Raw genomic sequence first — 18,254 nt, forward strand, 5'->3', positions numbered from 1 at the left:
TTCTGCTGCCACTGCTGCTTTCCCTCTATCTGAAACAATGACTCTTCCACTTCCTGAAGTCAAGTCTCTCGCAGACTGCGTCTCCTTTAACCATGCCGTGCGACCATTTCTGTCGCAAGTCGCTGGGCTCCCAGAACAGCTCCAGCCTGTGATCGCGGCAAAAGATGTAAATGCGCTCAAGGCAGTCTATCTCGCGACAAATCCCCTTGCGACTGCGCTTGCTTTTACTATCTTCCTTTCTGGCTTCTTTATCATTTTCTCCGAGATCACCCGCAACTACTCCCAGGTCGATCGCTTCTGGTCTATTTTGCCCTCTATATTCAATGTTCATTTCGCTGTCTGGGCACGTCTTTCGGGCCTGCGCACTCTGAACTTGGATACCATTGCTGCAATCTCTCTTATCTGGACTGTACGCTTGACCTTCAACTACTGGCGCAGAGGCGGCTACAGCTATGGTTCAGAAGATTACCGCTGGTCCATCGTCCGCTCCAGGGTAAACAACCGCTTCCTATTCTTCCTCTTCAACATCAGCTTTATCAGCGTGATTCAGCCACTCCTGCTGCTACTCCTTACAACCCCCACATACAACTTTCTGCTCCTCGCGCTCCTTCCCGGCGGCGAATCCTTCGAGCTTTCCGACCTGATCTTCTCCCGTGTCGCATTCTTTTTCATCATCCTCGAATTCTTTGCCGACCAGCAACAATGGAAGTTCCAAACTGCCAAGACAGAATACAACAACTCTGCCCGCATCCCGGGCAACCTCAAGGATCAGTATGACCCGGAAGACCTTGAGCGAGGTTTCGTTGTGAGCGGACTGTGGTCGCTCTCTCGGCACCCTAATTTCGCAGCCGAGCAGGCCATCTGGCTCACATTGTACCTTTGGAACGCCTACCGTACGGAGCAATACGCCCAATGGACTGCTACGGGTGTTATCGGTCTTCTCCTCATCTTCCAGGGAAGCGTCCGCCTTACTGAGGGAATCAGCTCCAGCAAGTACCCCGAATACCGGGAATATCAAGCCCGCGTTGGAAGATTTATCCCACGTCTGTCCGTTGCGCCCAAGTACAAGGGTAAGAACAAGAAGAAGAAGGCTGTGCAGTCTAACCCCAACGACAAGAAAGAGGAGTAGATGGGGAACCCCTTTGAGGTTTAGCTGTCTGTTTATTTAAGGAGTTCGGAATTTCGAGCTTGTCTTAACTTCTTTCAATCGAATGGAGGTCATCCACTTGTCTATCTTTTTCATCTATCTTCTCCGGTTTTTTTTTCGGATTGGAGTAGGTATTGGGCCTGCGTTATATTTTCTGTCCCATCTTGGAGGTTCTGTCTTGTTTTCGCCGTTTATAATGGGTAAATTCGCTTTTTTCTTTTTCTTTTTCTTTTTTACTTCTAAGCTACGCCCGAGATTGTACAGCCAGCCGAATTCGCTTCAGTAGTGCATATAACTCTACCCACCTATCGTCACCATAATGGATTACGTCTTGGTTAGGAAAGAACAAATGAAAATCAACCATATAACTACCTACTATACACTGATACATTACACTCGACGTTTCTCAGGCAAAAGTGCATAGACAATGTGACAAAAGCGTCACTAGATGGAGGTGTGACGGAAGGAGAGATACCAATATATGCCTTGAATTCCGATAACACCGTCAATGGAGGGGTTGGAGAGGATGAAGGGAATGTGGGATAGGTAGGTCGAAGAGACACGAACAGGAGGGGAGTAATAAAAAAGAATAAATACAGGTATGTTCCCAAGAAAGATAGATATAAGAGCAGCAGGAAAAAAAGGTAGGTCGTTCGTCAAAATTCTTTTCCTTGCTCCGGTCTATGAGGATGGGTTTGGTGGCAGAGGTGTTTGATCTTTGCCGTCCTTTCCTTCGGCATTTTCCCCTACAGCAGGCTCAGGGGGCGCAATGGTCTGTCCGTGCGTGTTGTCGAAGTACTTGGCGAATTCTCCTGATTCCGGCCATTCTCGGGGACCGAGGAGACGGATCATATCGTCGCGGCTAAGGACTTCCTTACTCAGAAGCTCCTCAGCCACTAACCCGATTTCCTTCTTCTTCTCTGTTAGGAGAGTGTGGCATTGCTTGTAGGCTTCGCCGACGATGCGGCGGACTTCGACATCGATATCTTTGGCGGTTTCCTCGGAGAAAGGCTTGTGCATCTGTTGTGACGGGTCCTCCTCATAGTAGATGTATTTTAGCTTCGGTGACATTCCAAACTTCGTTACCATGGCTGTTGCCAAACGAGTAACCTTGTTGAAATCATCGCTAGCTCCGCTAGTAACGGTGTCGAAGTGCAGTTCCTCGCTGACGCGACCTCCCAGGGTCATTGCCATCCGGTCCATCATTTGGTTTGATGTCATCAGGTAGGTATCACCACCAGCGGGAAGGTATTGAGCATATCCAAGGGCACCCTGTCCACGAGGAATAATGGAAACCTTGAGTAACGGATCAGCCCAGCGGAAATACCAACCGCAAATGGCATGGCCGGCTTCATGGTACGCCACAGTGCGCTTCTCCTCCGGTGAGAGCACAACGGACTTCTTTTCCAAACCGCCAACGACACGTTCGATGGCACGTTCGAAGTGCTTCATCGTTACACGATCCGCGTCCTCGCGAGCGGCTTGAGTGAAGTTAGCAAACTAAATTACATAATGGAAGCGGTAGAAAAAGGGGGTTGGGGGATTTTACATACCAACCAAAGCAGCCTCATTGACACAGTTTGCGATGTCAGCACCAGCAAAGCCAGGGGTCAAGGCAGACAGTCTGCCAGTCAAATACTCCATATCCTCGTTAGTAACAATCTTCTTCAAGTGCACACGGAAGATTTGCTTGCGACCATCCATTGTAGGCCGGTCAATCCCAATGTGTCGATCGAATCGACCAGGTCGCATAAGAGCCTTGTCAAGCACATCGGGTCTGTTGGTACCAGCCAAGACAACCACTTGATCAGAAGTATTGAAACCATCCATCTCAGTCAATATTTGGTTCAGCGTACTCTCCCGCTCGTCGTTTCCACCACCGAAACTTTGCTTGGCTCTAGATTTACCAATAGCGTCGATTTCATCAATGAAAATGATACAAGGGGTATTCTTGCGTGCATTTGCAAAGAGATCTCGAACACGGGAAGGGCCGACACCCACGAACATCTCCACGAACTCAGAACCACTGACACTGAAGAAAGGTACACCAGATTCGCCAGCAGTGGCCTTAGCAAGTAGCGTCTTACCAGTACCAGGAGGTCCCGACAGGATCGCACCGCGAGGAATCTTGGCGCCGAGCTTCTGGAACTTCTCTGGGTGTTTGAGGAAGCTAACGAATTCCATAATCTCAACCTTAGCTTCGTCCATCCCAGCAACATCAGAGAACTTGATCTTGATATCTGTTTCGTGATTGAAGCGTCTAGCTCGGCTCTTTCCGATACCAAAGATGCCGCTGTTGCCACCTCTGCCACCACCAGCGCGCCTTGACAGGTAGTAGAAGCCACCCATTAAGAGGAGCGTAGGAGCGAAAGACAAGAAAGTGGCTGCCCATGGCATTTCTTCAACGTAGGAAACCGGAATACGCTCAGAGCTAGGGATCCCGAGCTCATTCTGGGCCTCGTCAAGATGGCGTTCGAAGCTGTCAACTGATCCGATACTGAAGTAGTAGGCGCCTGCCTGTGCGTCCGGATATGTTCTGGCAACCGCCTCACGGTTCAACTCGACACGCACCCGGTTGTTGTTGAGGACGGTTAACCTCTCCACAAGACCCTTGTCGAAAAAATTGTTCCTAAATTCTTGCCATGTGATCTCCTTGGTGTTTTCAGCAGGGAAAACACTGCGATAAAGATAGTAGGCGACGATAGAGCTTATTAGGAATGACGCAGGATCAAACCCGAACTCGAATGTCTTCATGTTCGGGGATTGACCCCATTGATCCTTGCCTTTTTGTTTTTGTTCCCCCTGGTTTTTCCCATCCTTATGCTCCTCTTCAGTCTTGGGCTTCTCCTGCGATAACGCATGAATATGCCGGGTAATCTGAATATAATCCAACATCGACGGATCGGAGCCGCCTTTGAGATGCTTCTGGACGAAATCCCGTACCTCCGACGACATGCCATCCCTATTCAAAGTGGCTCGCATATCCTGAAGTGTTTGCTGTTGTGATTGCGGAATCCATTCCTTCATATGTTGAACGAAGAGGTCAAGATCCTTTTCATCCTCCGGGCTTAGTTTCGACTGGGGTTCCTTAGGCTTCTCACCCTCCGGTTTTTGAGGGGGCTTTTGATCACCGCCATTGTTTCCGGCAGCTGGCTTCTGGTTGTCTTCGCCGTTCGGAGGCTTCGGGTCACCGGGGCTTTGTGTAGCGAATGTTCTTACACGTCGCGCTGTGACCAAGGATGACAACCTTGACTGCGGAATCCGCGTATATAGGGGCCCTGCGCGGAAGATGCGGTCTGCGGCTCTCCTCGAGTATTGAGCAAGATTGCCTGGCCGTCGGAGTAAACTGGCCATGGTCGAGGAAGGTGAGCCCAGAGGCTGAAAGGCGGAAGGGCGGATGGAGCGTAAATGTGTGATGTGAAGTTAATATCGAGCACAAGAATCCATATAAGCCTACGCCAGGCGGATCAGGCGTAAAACGTGTTCAACCAGTTGGGATTGGGGGTATTTGATGAAGCAGTTCGCTGCTGTCCGCCTTTGGGAGGTTGGATCGGTCGTGGTTTTTTCGCCGCTCCGGGCCCGGCTGAGTCATCCAGAATCCTAAGGAAGGAAATCGTCTTAACTCCGTCGTCATCAACAACAGCTTTGGAGAATGGACCACAGCCAAACCCGCGCTAAGATCAGCAAATGTTGTCTTTCAGTCCAAGCAAGCTCCGGGAGGAACAGATATCTCCAAGTTTACAACTACTTCGAACCCCACCAGTTTCACGATTGCCAAGAGAGATCATAGACAACTCGAGCACTACCCAGGCATTACTTTTGGCTCACGTTGCTCCACCGTTAGGCCCGGGTAAATTAGGAGGGAATATGACACGGTCATAAGAGGGGAATCATATTTCAAGATGCATCTAATTCGTATTTCCTGTCTTTCCCAAATCGCAGAGTGTGGAGTGTCGACAGAGTAGAATAGTAGGAGCTTCCCACAGAGTACACCCACCATATAGAATGCTCCCAAGCACGAATGAACGCCTTTCCCTTACTCCTCGCCAAATAGTAATGTAATAAACTTATTAATTAAGTGGAGAAATGTTCAACACAATGTCCGTTCGTTGCCATCTTTATCCGGCAACTGGTGTATAAATATCGTAAATGTTGTTTCGAGGAGGATCGAATTGGAAAGATATTTCGTTTCGTCGTAAACAATTATCAATGGTTGGGACCCGAATCAAAAACTGGAAAGTTCGTGGACATATCGGCCCAGTCCCATTCGATTGTCATTGGCATCTGCCATAGGTCTTGTGGAACAAATGGCTGTTGGAAAGACGGTGTGATAGGAATGTCACCGCCAGATGTCAAGGGCGGCTGACCACCAAAGTCTAGCCCATCCAGGGCGTTCGGACTAAGCATATTCGCAAAGTCTTGGCCAGCCCTAGGCATAGTAGGTATGTTCCCCGGCATGTCGTTGGAAATGCCATTACTCCCGGGCATTGCTTGGTTTGATGTAAAAGCCGGCACCCCATTCATGATGTTGGAGCTACCGTTCTGGGAATCGACACCATATTGCTGCGGTGGCGGCGAAAACGGCATGGTAGTGGGTGGTGCACTGGCTGTATTCGGTTTCGAGGTAGAAGGTGTGGTTGTTCCCCTAGCAACGTCTTGCTGTGCATCCCTATGCTCATCTGGCGCAGCCTTTCGCTTCTTCTTTGTATGGGAATCTTTTTCGGCTTTATCAAGGACTACTTGTGCAATTCGCTCGAACTCGCCGCAAACCCCGAGCATGCGTTTGATACTTCCGTTTGACTCGTCAGACACGAGTGTAGAAAGGAAATTGACAACCACGTTCATCAGTTTAACATCTGAGCGAGCCCTCGCGTCGTTGGGATTCTGGAGGATATTTGCGAACAACGTCACCAACGCCGAAACCGGATAGTACAAAATCAGCCTAGTTACAATTCACATTAGACACGGTCTCTAAAAACTTTTAAATCTTCGAAACTTACCAAACACACGCAAAATCACCTTGCGGGATGTATTTGATGAGGTTAATGGACGCTCTAGCGGCGGTCACGCATAGAACCGCCGATAGGAAAACTCTTGGGTTTAGGGGTCGAGCATTCAATCCCTGAATAGCATAATTGGATAAGCGACTAGTCCAATAGCCGTGGTGAACAGACATCCGGTGAATTGTTGTCAAGCAATTATAATAAGCAAAATGCAACACAACAACGTGGAGGATCAGAGGTGTATGCGTTGCCTTGATTTCATGTTCGGGCCTGAAATCAATGGGGATACTGTCCTTCCATTCCTCAAGTTCTCTATCAAGCTCACCGATGGTATTCAAGAGCTCACCATCAGACTGTCTTGAAGCTCTGGCCGAGTAAAGACGTTTATACACCTTGCTTTCGATGATAGAAAATTGGCAAAGAATGCGGAACATGTTAAACTTTCCTTTTCCATCAAACAATGGAACATTGCCAATATTGTCCGGAGGATCGTCACTTGGGAGCTCCACATTCATATCATCATCATCTTGAACAGGCGGACGGCCGGAACGAAGACAAATGCTAATATACTGTTAGATAGAAGGACGATCGTTGGGCCAGGAAAGCATACTCTTTATCTAACATATAAGCAATCCAAAACACCCTCTTCCGTTGCTCTGCTTCTACGGGGTTTAACCCAAAACCGGATCCACGTTTATGAAGTCCGATGCTGTGGGACAGCCTGATAGCCGCAGCGACTAAGAAGAATGATGGTTGTGGGTTCGGGGTCCCTTGAAGGAAAAGCGACTGCGATGAGTGTTAGATTTATGCAGCATTGATAAGAACGAATGTAAGACTCACCATGCCTAAAAGAGCTTGGACACTCAACAAGTCCGTGTTTCGCATTGTCAGTTCAGTTAGTACACCCATAGCATTTTTCAGATATAGCCATGCTTTTTTGTCTTCTTCTTGAGGAACGAGGTTGCTCATCACACGTAAGCGATGCGAGATAGCAAGCACCACGTTGATACTCGCCCACCAGCCGGAACCTTCATAAGGATCTCGGGAATATTGCTTTTCAACCAGGTGCATAAACGTCGGCTCGTGAAAAAGTGGAAACATGCAATTGAAGTTGTCGAAAAAGTCTCGAAACAGCGATAATGCCTCCTCCTTAGGGGGCAAGGGTTTGAAAACGCGGCGGGCGAAAATGTCGCTAAAAATCTCCGGTTTCCAGTACATCCATTTGTTATCGTCGATGTAGGCTGACGAAATCATGTCTTGGAAGGATGTGTCCCCTGTCTTCTCGTTCACCCATTGAATGCCTTTTGGTGAGAAAATCGAAAAACCCGACGAGGACCCTTTTTGAAACCAGTCAGCCCTGATATATTCTGTGTAGCTACACAGGCACTTACCAATATAACGCGTTTCACCGCAGTTATTCGTCACCAGAGAGCACATCATATCTGACAGTCCTTCAACCTCGTTCTCAGACTCCTTTTGCGAATCGGGTGAGGTAGCCGCCGTCCGCGGGCTAGATTGGGAATCCATTCTTGGTGTAGTATGTCGCGATGTGCTAGCCGGCTGAGATTGGGTATTAGAGGGCATATTGAATCTTGTTGGGCTGTTGGTGGCATTATTATTATTATTATTATTATACCCCCCAGTTGACATAGATCGATCGGCTAGTCGTTTTTCCAATGTTCCAAGATCCGTCTTCCCATCATCTTCAGAAAGCAAGCCGGAAAGACGAAGCAGGGACTCCATCCTTCCTAGCCGGTTCTCCAGACCTTCAATATATTTGGCTCTAAAACACCAACGCTGTCAGCATTCGGATATGTCAATATAGAAGCAGAGAACGTACCCTTTGGGCGGATTCCGCTTCTTCTCAACCTGAGTGAACACACAGTCCGTTTTGTAGTTTATGCAGTGGGAGCATTTAGGCATCTTGCCGTCGCATTTGATTTTCTTCTTCCGGCACATATCACAAGCCTGCAGGGGGCGCAATCAGACAAACAAGAACGTCGAGCAACCAACAAGAATCCGAAATACTTACCCGCGCAATCCGCCTCCGTTTGGCGTCGTTTGTGTCATCCCCAATGCCCAGCAACGATTCATCGTGAAATGTGGGATTCGGAAGAGCAGCGGTGGCCGGAGAGCCATCGTGGTTGTATGCGCCGAAGAGGGGGGTTTGTTGGTTCATAAGCATGGGCATATCGTAGCCCATGCCATTCGCGCCGTCCCCAATGCCATCCATCTTCGTCCGGATAACGGATGCTGAGATGCTTAGTGAGGTTCAGGCACTGGCCGATGCGTGAGAGGGTGGAGTTTCGATAATGTCAGCGGGTAGGTCTGTCAGAAGTCGAATGCGGGGTCCTTCCATTCAAGCCAAGCGGGAGTGTCGGAGGGTGCTGTTTTTGATTTGATTGGAAGTCATCGGCGACTTTCCTTATTGTTTTTACTTTTTCTCACGATGACAATGGTCAAAAGGAGTGACTGGGGTGAGTGGGCAAGTCAGCATATGGCGGAGGCAAAAAGTGGATGATGACATGGGAACAAAAAATCGCGGGCTTACTCAATCAACACCTTGTCGGCACGTGGCGACCACGATCACAAAGTACAGCACGAGAGGAACGCAAGGGTGGGTTAATATTATCCTGGGGCCGTCAAGAGCAGTAAGAAAAGTGTAGAAACAAAAGAAACAGGCGATCTGTTATCGCCGCAGTCCTACTTCGACAGTGAGGTAACGACTACAGCCGACGAATCGACGGTGTGAAGAGAAGAAACAAGCAAACGTAACGGTGCTGCCTTTGCCGGAGCCTGGACGGCGCAGCACGTCTTAACCCCGGGCAGCCAAGCTCTTAGTGCCAACTCCAGCCAGAGAAGTCCTGAAGGTTAATACGATATACGAGTCGACCACCGGACACCCGACTCCCCGAAGCCCCGAGACTTGAGGGACCTGTAACCTCTTTCGGGTCCGAGCCCTTCCGTTCAGTTGATCAGTTCTGCATTGGCTTGGCCGACCCTGACAAGGCGCGCCGACAGCCGATCCTTGGACCATTGTTGTTTGAGCTTGACGAGATTTGACTTTTGCTCGGGCCTGTGACCATTCTCAGACACGGCAGTGACCGAGCCAGTGACTCATCGGGGTTACAGCCATCTTGTCAGCCACTACTAAGTGAATACGTTGTCACTCCGGAAGACAGGATAACTGAACTAGTTAGTTATTAAGATCTGATAACGTCAGCCACACTTGTACGGACTGCGTGACTGCACCCTACTGGAGCGCTACCAGTTCCGATAAATCCAGCTAGAAATCTCAATATACAAAGAATTAAGAAAGCCATGTGCAGAATGTTAATTCAAGAGTGGCGATTCACCAATATATACAGTACAAATATCCGAAAGGATGAGGGTATATGCGTCCCATCCTCGGAGTCCAGCCAACGCCACGCTATGCACCCAAAGACAGCATTTTATACACGGAGTACGATCTGGCTCGTATCAGATTCCCCAAAATCCGACCCGGATTCCTTTTCCGGTCGCTCATCTCAAATTACAGTCACTAGCAGTAGTAGCCGCAAGCAACAGCTCAGCCACGGGGATGACTCAAGAATGTTTATCTAAAAACTCTTTGGCTTCGTTGATCTTCGTAGCCAGGTAGGGGCTACCACCGCGATCGGGGTGGTTGAGCAGCATCAACTGGCGGTGCTTCTTGCGGACCTTGTCCTTGTTCAAAGTGCGCTCCCTGTAATTCTGTCAGTATTGACTCAAGAAATCGTGTGATGAATGTAGTGCGGCCATACGGGAGTTCGAGAATCAGGGAGGCTTCGCGACGGTTCATCCGAGGTTCAAATCCTCTGCGGCCACATTAGCGATCCATACGTATTCTCAATATCCAAATCACAAACCCTTTGTAGAAGGCCTTTCCAAGAGCATTAACACCCCCTTGGGACCGACGATAGGCAACCAGACCAGCACGCCCCTAGCAAGCAAGCCGATTAGTATACAGGAACAAGCGGGAAATCGCGCCTCGACGTTGCACCTACCAAAAAGGCAGCCGTAGCGACACCAAGTCCGAGCGCGAGGGTGGACGCCATCTCAATTAATCGGATTATATGATTCGAGTAGAGACTGGGTGAAGAGAGAAAGTCGAGCGCGTCCTTGAGGCGACGTTGGGGAGAAGAAGCGGCCGTCGAGATAAAAACTCGGAACGCCGCCGCGGGACCTAATCCGGTTTAGCGTCGGCAGAATTTCGAAACTTCTGCTTGTCGATACGAATTTCTCCACGACTTTTTGATAGCACCCATACAACTCCCATACCGGCCTTTTTCTTAGATCTCTGGAGGAACTTAAAGGTCCGCCAAGATGAGGTTAGTTACCTTTTTCTGATCCTATGGTCACAACTCAGCCACTCCATTTCATCCCACCAACTAATCTACTCTCTAGAGTCGAAACATGCCACTTCTGCTCTCGCCCGGTATACCCCTCCAAGGGTATCCAGATGGTTAGACTGGACGGGAAAGCCTTCCGGTTCTGCCGGTCAAAATGCCACTCGAACTTTAAGCTGAAGAGACAACCGCGAAAGCTCAAGTGGACCAAGGCTGGCCGCGCAGCCAACGGCAAGGAAATGATCGTCGACTCGTCGCTCGTTCTATCCCAGTTTGCAAAGAAGAGAAACGTCCCCGTCAAGTACGACCGGAATCTTGTCGCCTCGACCGTCAAGGCTATGGAGCGGGTGGAGGAGATCAGATCACGCAGAGAGCGGGCATTCACGAAGCGCCGCTTGGCGGGCAAGCTTGCGCGGGAACGCAAGCGCGAAGAGGACAGGAAGGTTGTTGCGGAGGGCGAACATCTTATTCGCAAGGAACTCCGCGAGAGAGAGGAGGGAAGGCCACTCGTCGAAGAGGGTGCAAAGGTTGCCAGCAAGGTCCATGGAGAGGAGAGACTCCGGCAGAAGAAGAAGACCAGAGTCTTGGTGGATGGAACCACGCAGGACGAGATGGACATGGATTAGATTTTTGCTCGGACATTTTCTTTTGTTTCTTCAACTTTACGATGGAGTTTGGTTCGTTTCATACCTGGGCCTTTGCCAAAAAGCTGATTCATGATGCACATTTCATGCGGATATCACACCATATTTCCTACATTTACTGAAGGCATAATAAATGAGAAACGTCATCTTGCCAGCAACTGTGCGGGATCATGTTTCTAGGCAAATTAGACCAGGAGCTGGAATAAATGCTTAGTTGCCTAGACCACACCGAAAACCCTGACCAACATCGGGCTCGGATTTCAATCGACAACGTTTCCAATCAGGCAACATATATCTTGTTCCTGCGTAATTATGATATAATTAGTGTCATATATAGTCTCATGTGTCCGACGATATCATAGTATAAGTTGAGAACACCGCCCGCACACGCCGCCAAGAAGACCCCAGATTTATCGATTCTGCCCCTCTACGTATCTGCCCGGAAACTTCCATGCCATATTTCTCCCTACCAACCCCCTTCGCCATTCAATCCGAATAATTCAAAATTCCAACTAGCTGACTAAATTGCAATCCCAAACTAATTTAAACCAACGCCCACAATGCAAGTCGAAGTCAATCCCAACGAAGACACAGAATGGTTCGTCCACCCCACCAAGCCACCATCCCAGGCAGCACAAGTCAACGCCCGTCTCAGCCCAACCTCAATTCTAATAATATATCAGGAACGATATTCTCCGAAAACACGGAATTATCCCAGAGAAGCCTCAAGACCCGGAGCCGCTCATTCAGGAAGCGCTCGTCGAAGCCGAGCGCAAAGCGCACGAGAACCGACTCGAGGATAAGGACCTCGACGAACTTGACGAGCTAGAGGATATCGAGGATGAATCATTTCTGAACCAGTACCGGTATGTACGCATACATTAACACGCCTGACCAAAGGTATAATACGCAATTATACTAATAGATATTTCTCCAAATCATAGACAAAAGCGCCTCGCGGAACTCAGCACAATAACACAAGCATCAGTGCACAACCAGGTCTACGGTCTGCAAAAGCCCGACTTCACGCGGGAAGTCACCGAGGCGTCGAAGAACTGTGTTGTTTGTTTGAACCTTACTTCGTCCTCGAGCAACAACGTCGAGTCGCGGCTTCTATCCGAGATATGGAGGCGATTGGCGGCGAAATATGGCGATATCAAGTTCTGTGAGATGCGTGGGAACATGTGTATTGAAGGGTATCCGGACCGAAACACACCGACAATCCTGGTGTATAAGGATGGCGAGATTGCGAAACAATATGTGACGCTTATGGCGCTTGGCGGGACATCGACGAGGGTTGATGGTTTGTTACCTTCTTTCAATTTCATTATTTTGCCTTGGATAGCGCTTATGCTAACTGTGGGTAGACCTTGAGAATATGCTTGTGGAGGTTGGTGCACTTAAGGAGAGCGATATTCGATTGAAGAAGGGCGGAGATGATGACTCTGAGGATGAACGGCCATCGAAGCCAAAGTCGAGTATTAGGAAGACTACAGCTGCTGTGGACAATGATGACGATGATTGGGATTAATTCATTCAACCATAAAGAAACCGAGGGGATCTCGACTATCTCGGGGATTTTAAAGAATAATTTCAACCACGTTGCTTGGTATACGCATACTTCAAGCTTTCCGGTAGGCAAACTCAGTTCGGACTAACTAAAGAAACGCATATGGTTCGGTCACACTCAGCGGGTCTGAGTCATTGATGGTCGAACCCGCCATTAAGAACTCAGTACATACATGCACTGGGTCAACGATGGCGTTTTGTATACATAACCAACCATGTACAAGACAGCAATAAAAAAACAAACATTCAAATAAAAGTGCCAATTGGTCAAATGCAAGGCAATAATCCAAATTCAATCCAGAGGATGTATAGAATAGAAGCGAATGCAAAAAAGCAAACACAGTATAACGAGCGACAGCAGAAAATAAATACGAATTCACTATAACCGACCATCACGCCCGCTCAATCAACCTTTAAACAATATGATCATACCCAAAATTCGAATCCAACCAAGCAGAAAAGACCAACCAGCATAAACGCAAGTCCCTCAAAGATCAAAACTCCAAAACAACATGACATACATCAAATCATAGCAAACCATCACAGTCCTCCAACGCACTCTCCTCGATCGCCTTTTGTATATGGCACTCCCGAAACGCGGGACCCTGCCCATCACACTGCGCAGCACTTTTCAACCTCTTCGTCACCCCCGTAATATCAACAAGCCCCTTCTTAAACGACTCATGCTCCTGTATCATATCCCACGTCGCCCCGGCATCGTACAGTCGCTCCCCAGAAACCTTGCAATACGTCACCCGGTGCAACCGCGCCGATTGCCCCGCAGGTACAAGATCGGAATAGAAGTCAGTGGGTGAGTAGATCATTGGCCCTGTCTGCGTAGGGCCGGATGATACTGGCCCTCGTTGGCCGTCGCCTCGTTCGCCGCCTGAGCCGGGGCCATTTGTCGTCGCACGTAGGATCTCGTTCTCGGTGCTGTACCGGGCCAATTCGCGCTTTAGGCGGTCATTGTCGGCGATCAGCGTGCTTGATTCTTGTTGCAGGTTGTTGACTTTTTCTTCAAGGTCGCGGACGTGTCGTTCTTTGCGTTCGCGGAAGGCACGTTGGCTTAAAAAAAAAAAAAAAAAAATGAGTTAGACCCCTTCCATAAATAGGCATCTATCATATGGATTTGGCGTGGGGCAAACATACGCAGCTCGATTTTGCGCCTTGCGCTTACTCTGCGCTGGCGTGCCAGCAAGCCCCTCCTTGTCTTTCTCCTCACTGCTACTCCGTATCAACCCCGGGTCAGCGAGGAATTCATCTCGACCTTCGATCGAGCCTGGATAATGACTGGGGCCCAGATGTTCGCCGCTCGAAACCGACTGTTTCGTGTAGGAGTCTGGCGGGGACTGCGGAGGGCGACCGAATGGTTGCTGTGTGGTGGGATTGAAAGACGGATCGAACGGGGGTTGATAGTTCTGCGCCAACCAGTCAATACTCGGTAACCTCTCGATTTGAGCCTCGATTTGAGCATGCAAACAGCACATACCAGAGGATCAAAGGAGCTAGAGATATCATCGTTTTGGGCGTTCTGGGTTGGGGTGGGAAGTCCGTAGAGCGAAAACGAGGGCTGCTGCGAGGGGTGGCCGGAGTAATAGGGGTATTGATCCATCGCGGGGTCTCAATGTGAGCTCAGTGATGCTGTAGCTAAATTACAACAGGATAGGGCCCAGATGATGAGAATGCTGGCCGTATATATAGATGGGTTGAAAGTCTAGAACTTCCAAAGCTGGGGGCTAGAAAGAAGAGGATCGGCTCAACGAGTGGTTCGCCGCCCTCATCCATGTCTCCCGCCATCCATCGAAGAAAGGTCAGCAAGTATTATGCTGACAATTTAAATTGTTTTACAGATATTTTGTCAGAGATTATCATCTCTTCGTCTCTCACAGACTGGCCCGTCGTTCGTCTTCTGCGTGCTTCTGTTTGCGTCTGCCCAGCGCCCGATACGACGTGGAAGTTAGTTACATTGCATGGCATGGCGCTTACAAAGGAGTCTCTCAGCCAAATTGCGGTTGTTCGGCTAAAGAAGCAAAGGCTTCAAACAATTCTAAAAACTTAAGGCTCTAAATATTAGCTTACGAAAATAGGTCATAAGAGGCTGCGGACTGCCAGGTATGTATATTAGATGCTCTATCCGAGAGAGAACTGGCCAAAGAGATTCGGCTTCGTGCGCGTATTGGCTGGTTACAACACCACGGCCACAACTCTCTTTTGGTCTCGTCCACATATGAATAGGTTCAATGAGTGTAAACAGTTGGTGCAAATTAAAATGACTGCATATATTGACGTAATACCACCCCGGAAGCGACCCTAGCCATTTCCATCGCCATTCACCCCATACCAGATGTGCTCGCGTAGGATATCGCTCTGTTACCTTCAGCTAGTCGACAAGCCGAAAGTATTCGTTCCAAAAAGCGACTCTCCCACTACATCCATAACTACCCATCCCCAACACGTCTTCGCCAGTCGTTCCTTCATACTCCTTCGTCCCCAATCGTACGTCAATAAGCCACAAGGACGGTTTGATAATGCAAATAACAAGCTCTGGTGCAGTGCGGGAAAGCGGAAAAAACAAAAACGCAAAATCCATAATATGCACAAACAGGGGAAAGTAGGCAAACAGTGGTCGAAAAACCGTCCATATGAAGCTTGGCAGATCTGACGAGTAGTCGGCGTCAAATTAAGCCATACATCAAAAGACTGATTCTTCGATTTCGCATCTCCTTCAGTCTTAGTCACACCGGCCGTCCACGGATGTATGTTTCAATTTTGAAAGATCCGAAGAATTGGGACAACCAGTTAGCTGAGACGTAAATATAGCCACAATAAAAGCGTTTCGAAGTCGATATCGGCGCCTTCCACAATAACCCGCAATTCGAAAGGTGTTAAAATAACCGCAATGAACGAATTGACGTTCCGAGTTTGTTGAAAGGTTCGAATTTGAACGGTGCCGATAATCGAGCGAATAAAAGGTGAAAACGCGGTCGGATCGAAGCGGTTAACACCGGAAGACGATCGAGAAAACGGGTAGATGGCTAACAGAGAATGCAATAGGAAATATAAATGAAAATAGGAGCGGAGACCCAATGCGTAAAAGTTCCGAACGGTTTGCTGCACCTTGAAAGAAAGGTAACTAGAACGAGGATAGTCCCGGGCTCCTTGGCTAGCATCATGCCAACAGACAGGTGGCTAGGCTGCATAGATTGAAGAGGACAGCAGAGACATGTCAAGCTCAACCACCATGCTGCACAATTTAATACCACGAAGGTCCGAGCCCATCGTCCCGCTTCGAGCGGCTAGCACCAGGCCCATGAGTACCTGAAGCAGCAACCTTAGAAGCAGAACGCAGCCTAACGCCGAAGACTATGAGATTAGTCAGATTCTAGAAACCAAAAAAAGTATTTAGGACCTCCACGTGCAAAGCAAGGCCGCACCGAAGAACGAAACGCAGAAGGAGGGAGTTCCCTACACGGAACCTAGGTTTCAGATACTCACATCCTGTCGCTCCCTCCCACAGCACGGTTGGTGTCGGGGGTGTTGTCGAGGGTACCACGCTCCATGATCTTGCGACGCTGGCTGGAAATTGCACCGGGCTTTGCGGCGCCGCCAGACATGGGTATGTTTCCTCCTTGGCGACGCTGCTGCTCTTCGGCCTCCTTGTCCTTCTTGGCATCCACGATCATGGCGGCGTTCTTCTGGTACTTGTAAACGGTCCAGTCAAAGACGTAGTCGTACTGGAATGACTCGCGAACGAAAAGGTCACGGAAGATCTTGCGAAGGTAGGAATAATCCGGCTTGTCATCGAAACGCAGGGAACGTGTGTAGTTCAGGTAGATGGAGAATTCGTTGGGGAATCCACGGCAGAGAACCTCGGTGGGGGTTGTCATCTTCTTCTCCATGATACGGTCATACTTCTGCTTTTTGGTAGCAGCCTTCAAGCCCTGCCAAGGGAGAGTGCCACGACAGAAGTACAGCATAACATAACCCAGGGACTCCATGTCATCACGGCGAGACTGTTCGACACCCAAGTGAGTGTTGATACTGGCGTAACGAGCCGTTCCGGTCAGGTTCTTGTTCTCGCGGTAGGGAATGTGGAAGTGAGTCTTGGGGTCCCGGTATTTCTTGGCCAGACCAAAATCAATAACATTGACCTGGTTTCCGCGCTTACCAATACCCATCAGGAAGTTGTCGGGCTTAATATCACGGTGTATGAAGGATTTGGCGTGAATGTATTCGATGCGGGATATAAGTTGGTCGGCAAGGAGGAGCACTGTCTTAAGGGAGAACTTGCGGTTGCAGAAGTTGAAAAGATCCTCGAGACTGGGTCCGAGCAGATCGATCACCATGGCGTTGTAGTCACACTCGGTACCAAACCAGCGAACGAACGGAATACCAACACCGCCGGCAAGAGACTTGTAAACACGGGCTTCATATTCAAGTTGAGGGTGCTTAGCCTTGACACTTTCGAGCTTGATGGCAATTTCCTCGCCGGAGATAATGTTGGTGCCTATGTAAAGTCAGTGGCTATCCTTTAATATATCTATTGAACGGTAGAAGCATCCACGTACCAAGATAGATGTCACCAAAACTGCCGCTTCCAATCTTACGACCAATGCGGTATTTATTACCGACACGCAAGTCCTAGACATGGTCAATAAAACGAAAGGTTTCGGATAAGATATGACGAGTAGCTTACCATAGTCGTCATCTTGATGGAATGTAAGCTCAGTGATGTGTAATCTAAAAGGTTATTAGGATATAAGGAATATGTGCACTGTCGACAATCGAGAGAAAAATAGGAGAAGACTGTGTGAAAAGGCACTTGTTGGGGGGGCAAAGCAGAAATGTCACGACAGAGCGAGGCTGAGCCTTCTGGATGAGACCAGGCCAGCAAACGCCGAAAAGCGAGGCTGAGGCCCCCAAGAAATACGTCCGTAGACCGACGCAAAAAGGAGAGGGCTGTGAAAAAGAGGCAGGGTTACAAGGTGCTTATAACGAGACACATACCTTGTCGAAGGGAGTTGATAGAAGGATGGATGAGCTAGTGGTGATGTCGACCGTCCCGACCGAAAAAGGCGGAGAGGAGGAAGGAAAGGGGATTCAGCAGGGCGTTTAAGCGGCTAAAAAGGCAAAAGGAGGCAAAAGGACTGCAAACGCAGTGGGACGGAGGAAAGTAAAGAAGCGAGAAAAATAAATAGTCGAAAACCAAGGACAGGGCCCTTGATATCGGGGAAGGTGGGAGGGAGGAAGGGGATCGAGGAAGGAGGAGTGAAGAGAACGGACGTGAGAGAATTACCTGACGGCGGTGTTGAAGAGTTAGAGGGGGCAGGCAAGAGTGATAAGTTTAGCAGCATGCGTCCATTGGATTGGCCGCAATACAGCACGAATACCGGTATCGTATCGTAACACATCAAACTGCCCTACTTATTCATTTATACTACAGTTGCCTTGCCATATTTCTGGCGTGATTTTGGTGAATTAGACAATAATCATATCAGATACCTTCTCCCAAGGCTGTAAATAA

At 48.9% G+C, this 18,254-nt stretch overlaps 8 protein-coding genes across 8 annotated transcripts; 3 read left to right on the forward strand and 5 right to left on the reverse strand.

Moving 5' to 3' along the window:
- Positions 1-37: 37 nt before the first annotated feature.
- ASPSYDRAFT_154947 (DUF1295 domain protein) lies at positions 38-1,129 on the forward strand (the record flags this gene model as incomplete). The annotated part of the gene is made up of 1 exon (XM_040842414.1): positions 38-1,129. One exon carries the CDS (start codon positions 38-40, stop codon positions 1,127-1,129), a length of 1,092 nt encoding a protein of 363 aa, XP_040700608.1.
- A 699-nt stretch (positions 1,130-1,828) lies between these two features.
- On the reverse strand, positions 1,829-4,501 carry ASPSYDRAFT_155906 (uncharacterized protein; the record flags this gene model as incomplete). Its single annotated transcript, XM_040842506.1, has 2 exons — positions 1,829-2,628; positions 2,701-4,501. 2 exons carry the CDS (start codon positions 4,499-4,501, stop codon positions 1,829-1,831), a joined length of 2,601 nt encoding a protein of 866 aa, XP_040700609.1.
- An 852-nt stretch (positions 4,502-5,353) lies between these two features.
- atrR (transcription factor atrR) lies at positions 5,354-8,383 on the reverse strand (the record flags this gene model as incomplete). Its single annotated transcript, XM_040842431.1, has 7 exons — positions 5,354-6,089; positions 6,148-6,711; positions 6,761-6,936; positions 6,991-7,487; positions 7,542-7,933; positions 7,991-8,118; positions 8,183-8,383. The coding sequence occupies 7 exons, from the start codon at positions 8,381-8,383 to the stop codon at positions 5,354-5,356; spliced, it is 2,694 nt and encodes an 897-aa protein (XP_040700610.1).
- Positions 8,384-9,341: 958 nt separating this feature from the next.
- Positions 9,342-10,228, reverse strand: pam18 (putative mitochondrial DnaJ chaperone (Tim14); the record flags this gene model as incomplete). Its single annotated transcript, XM_040847360.1, has 4 exons — positions 9,342-9,874; positions 9,933-9,986; positions 10,038-10,111; positions 10,176-10,228. Coding segments are annotated over 4 exons (320 nt in total), but the record flags the coding sequence as incomplete, so codon positions are not given.
- Positions 10,229-10,429: 201 nt separating this feature from the next.
- Positions 10,430-11,450, forward strand: ASPSYDRAFT_47079 (ribosomal eL24 family protein). The gene is made up of 2 exons (XM_040847361.1): positions 10,430-10,499; positions 10,576-11,450. Exons 1-2 carry the CDS (start codon positions 10,495-10,497, stop codon positions 11,141-11,143), a joined length of 573 nt encoding a protein of 190 aa, XP_040700612.1. The 5' UTR covers positions 10,430-10,494; the 3' UTR covers positions 11,144-11,450.
- A 271-nt stretch (positions 11,451-11,721) lies between these two features.
- Positions 11,722-12,692, forward strand: ASPSYDRAFT_155722 (phosducin family protein; the record flags this gene model as incomplete). Its single annotated transcript, XM_040842488.1, has 4 exons — positions 11,722-11,759; positions 11,845-12,027; positions 12,106-12,464; positions 12,529-12,692. 4 exons carry the CDS (start codon positions 11,722-11,724, stop codon positions 12,690-12,692), a joined length of 744 nt encoding a protein of 247 aa, XP_040700613.1.
- Positions 12,693-13,257: 565 nt separating this feature from the next.
- On the reverse strand, positions 13,258-14,342 carry rsmA (putative bZIP transcription factor (Fcr3); the record flags this gene model as incomplete). Its single annotated transcript, XM_040842444.1, has 3 exons — positions 13,258-13,795; positions 13,880-14,148; positions 14,211-14,342. 3 exons carry the CDS (start codon positions 14,340-14,342, stop codon positions 13,258-13,260), a joined length of 939 nt encoding a protein of 312 aa, XP_040700614.1.
- A 1,641-nt stretch (positions 14,343-15,983) lies between these two features.
- ASPSYDRAFT_59288 (casein kinase 1 family protein) lies at positions 15,984-17,438 on the reverse strand (the record flags this gene model as incomplete). Its single annotated transcript, XM_040849673.1, has 4 exons — positions 15,984-16,080; positions 16,226-17,237; positions 17,299-17,371; positions 17,427-17,438. 4 exons carry the CDS (start codon positions 17,436-17,438, stop codon positions 15,984-15,986), a joined length of 1,194 nt encoding a protein of 397 aa, XP_040700615.1.
- Between the last annotated feature and the right edge of the window lie 816 nt (positions 17,439-18,254).

This window comes from Aspergillus sydowii, assembly GCF_001890705.1.
Source record: "Aspergillus sydowii CBS 593.65 unplaced genomic scaffold ASPSYscaffold_8, whole genome shotgun sequence".
NCBI classification, from domain to species: Eukaryota; Fungi; Ascomycota; class Eurotiomycetes; order Eurotiales; family Aspergillaceae; genus Aspergillus; species Aspergillus sydowii.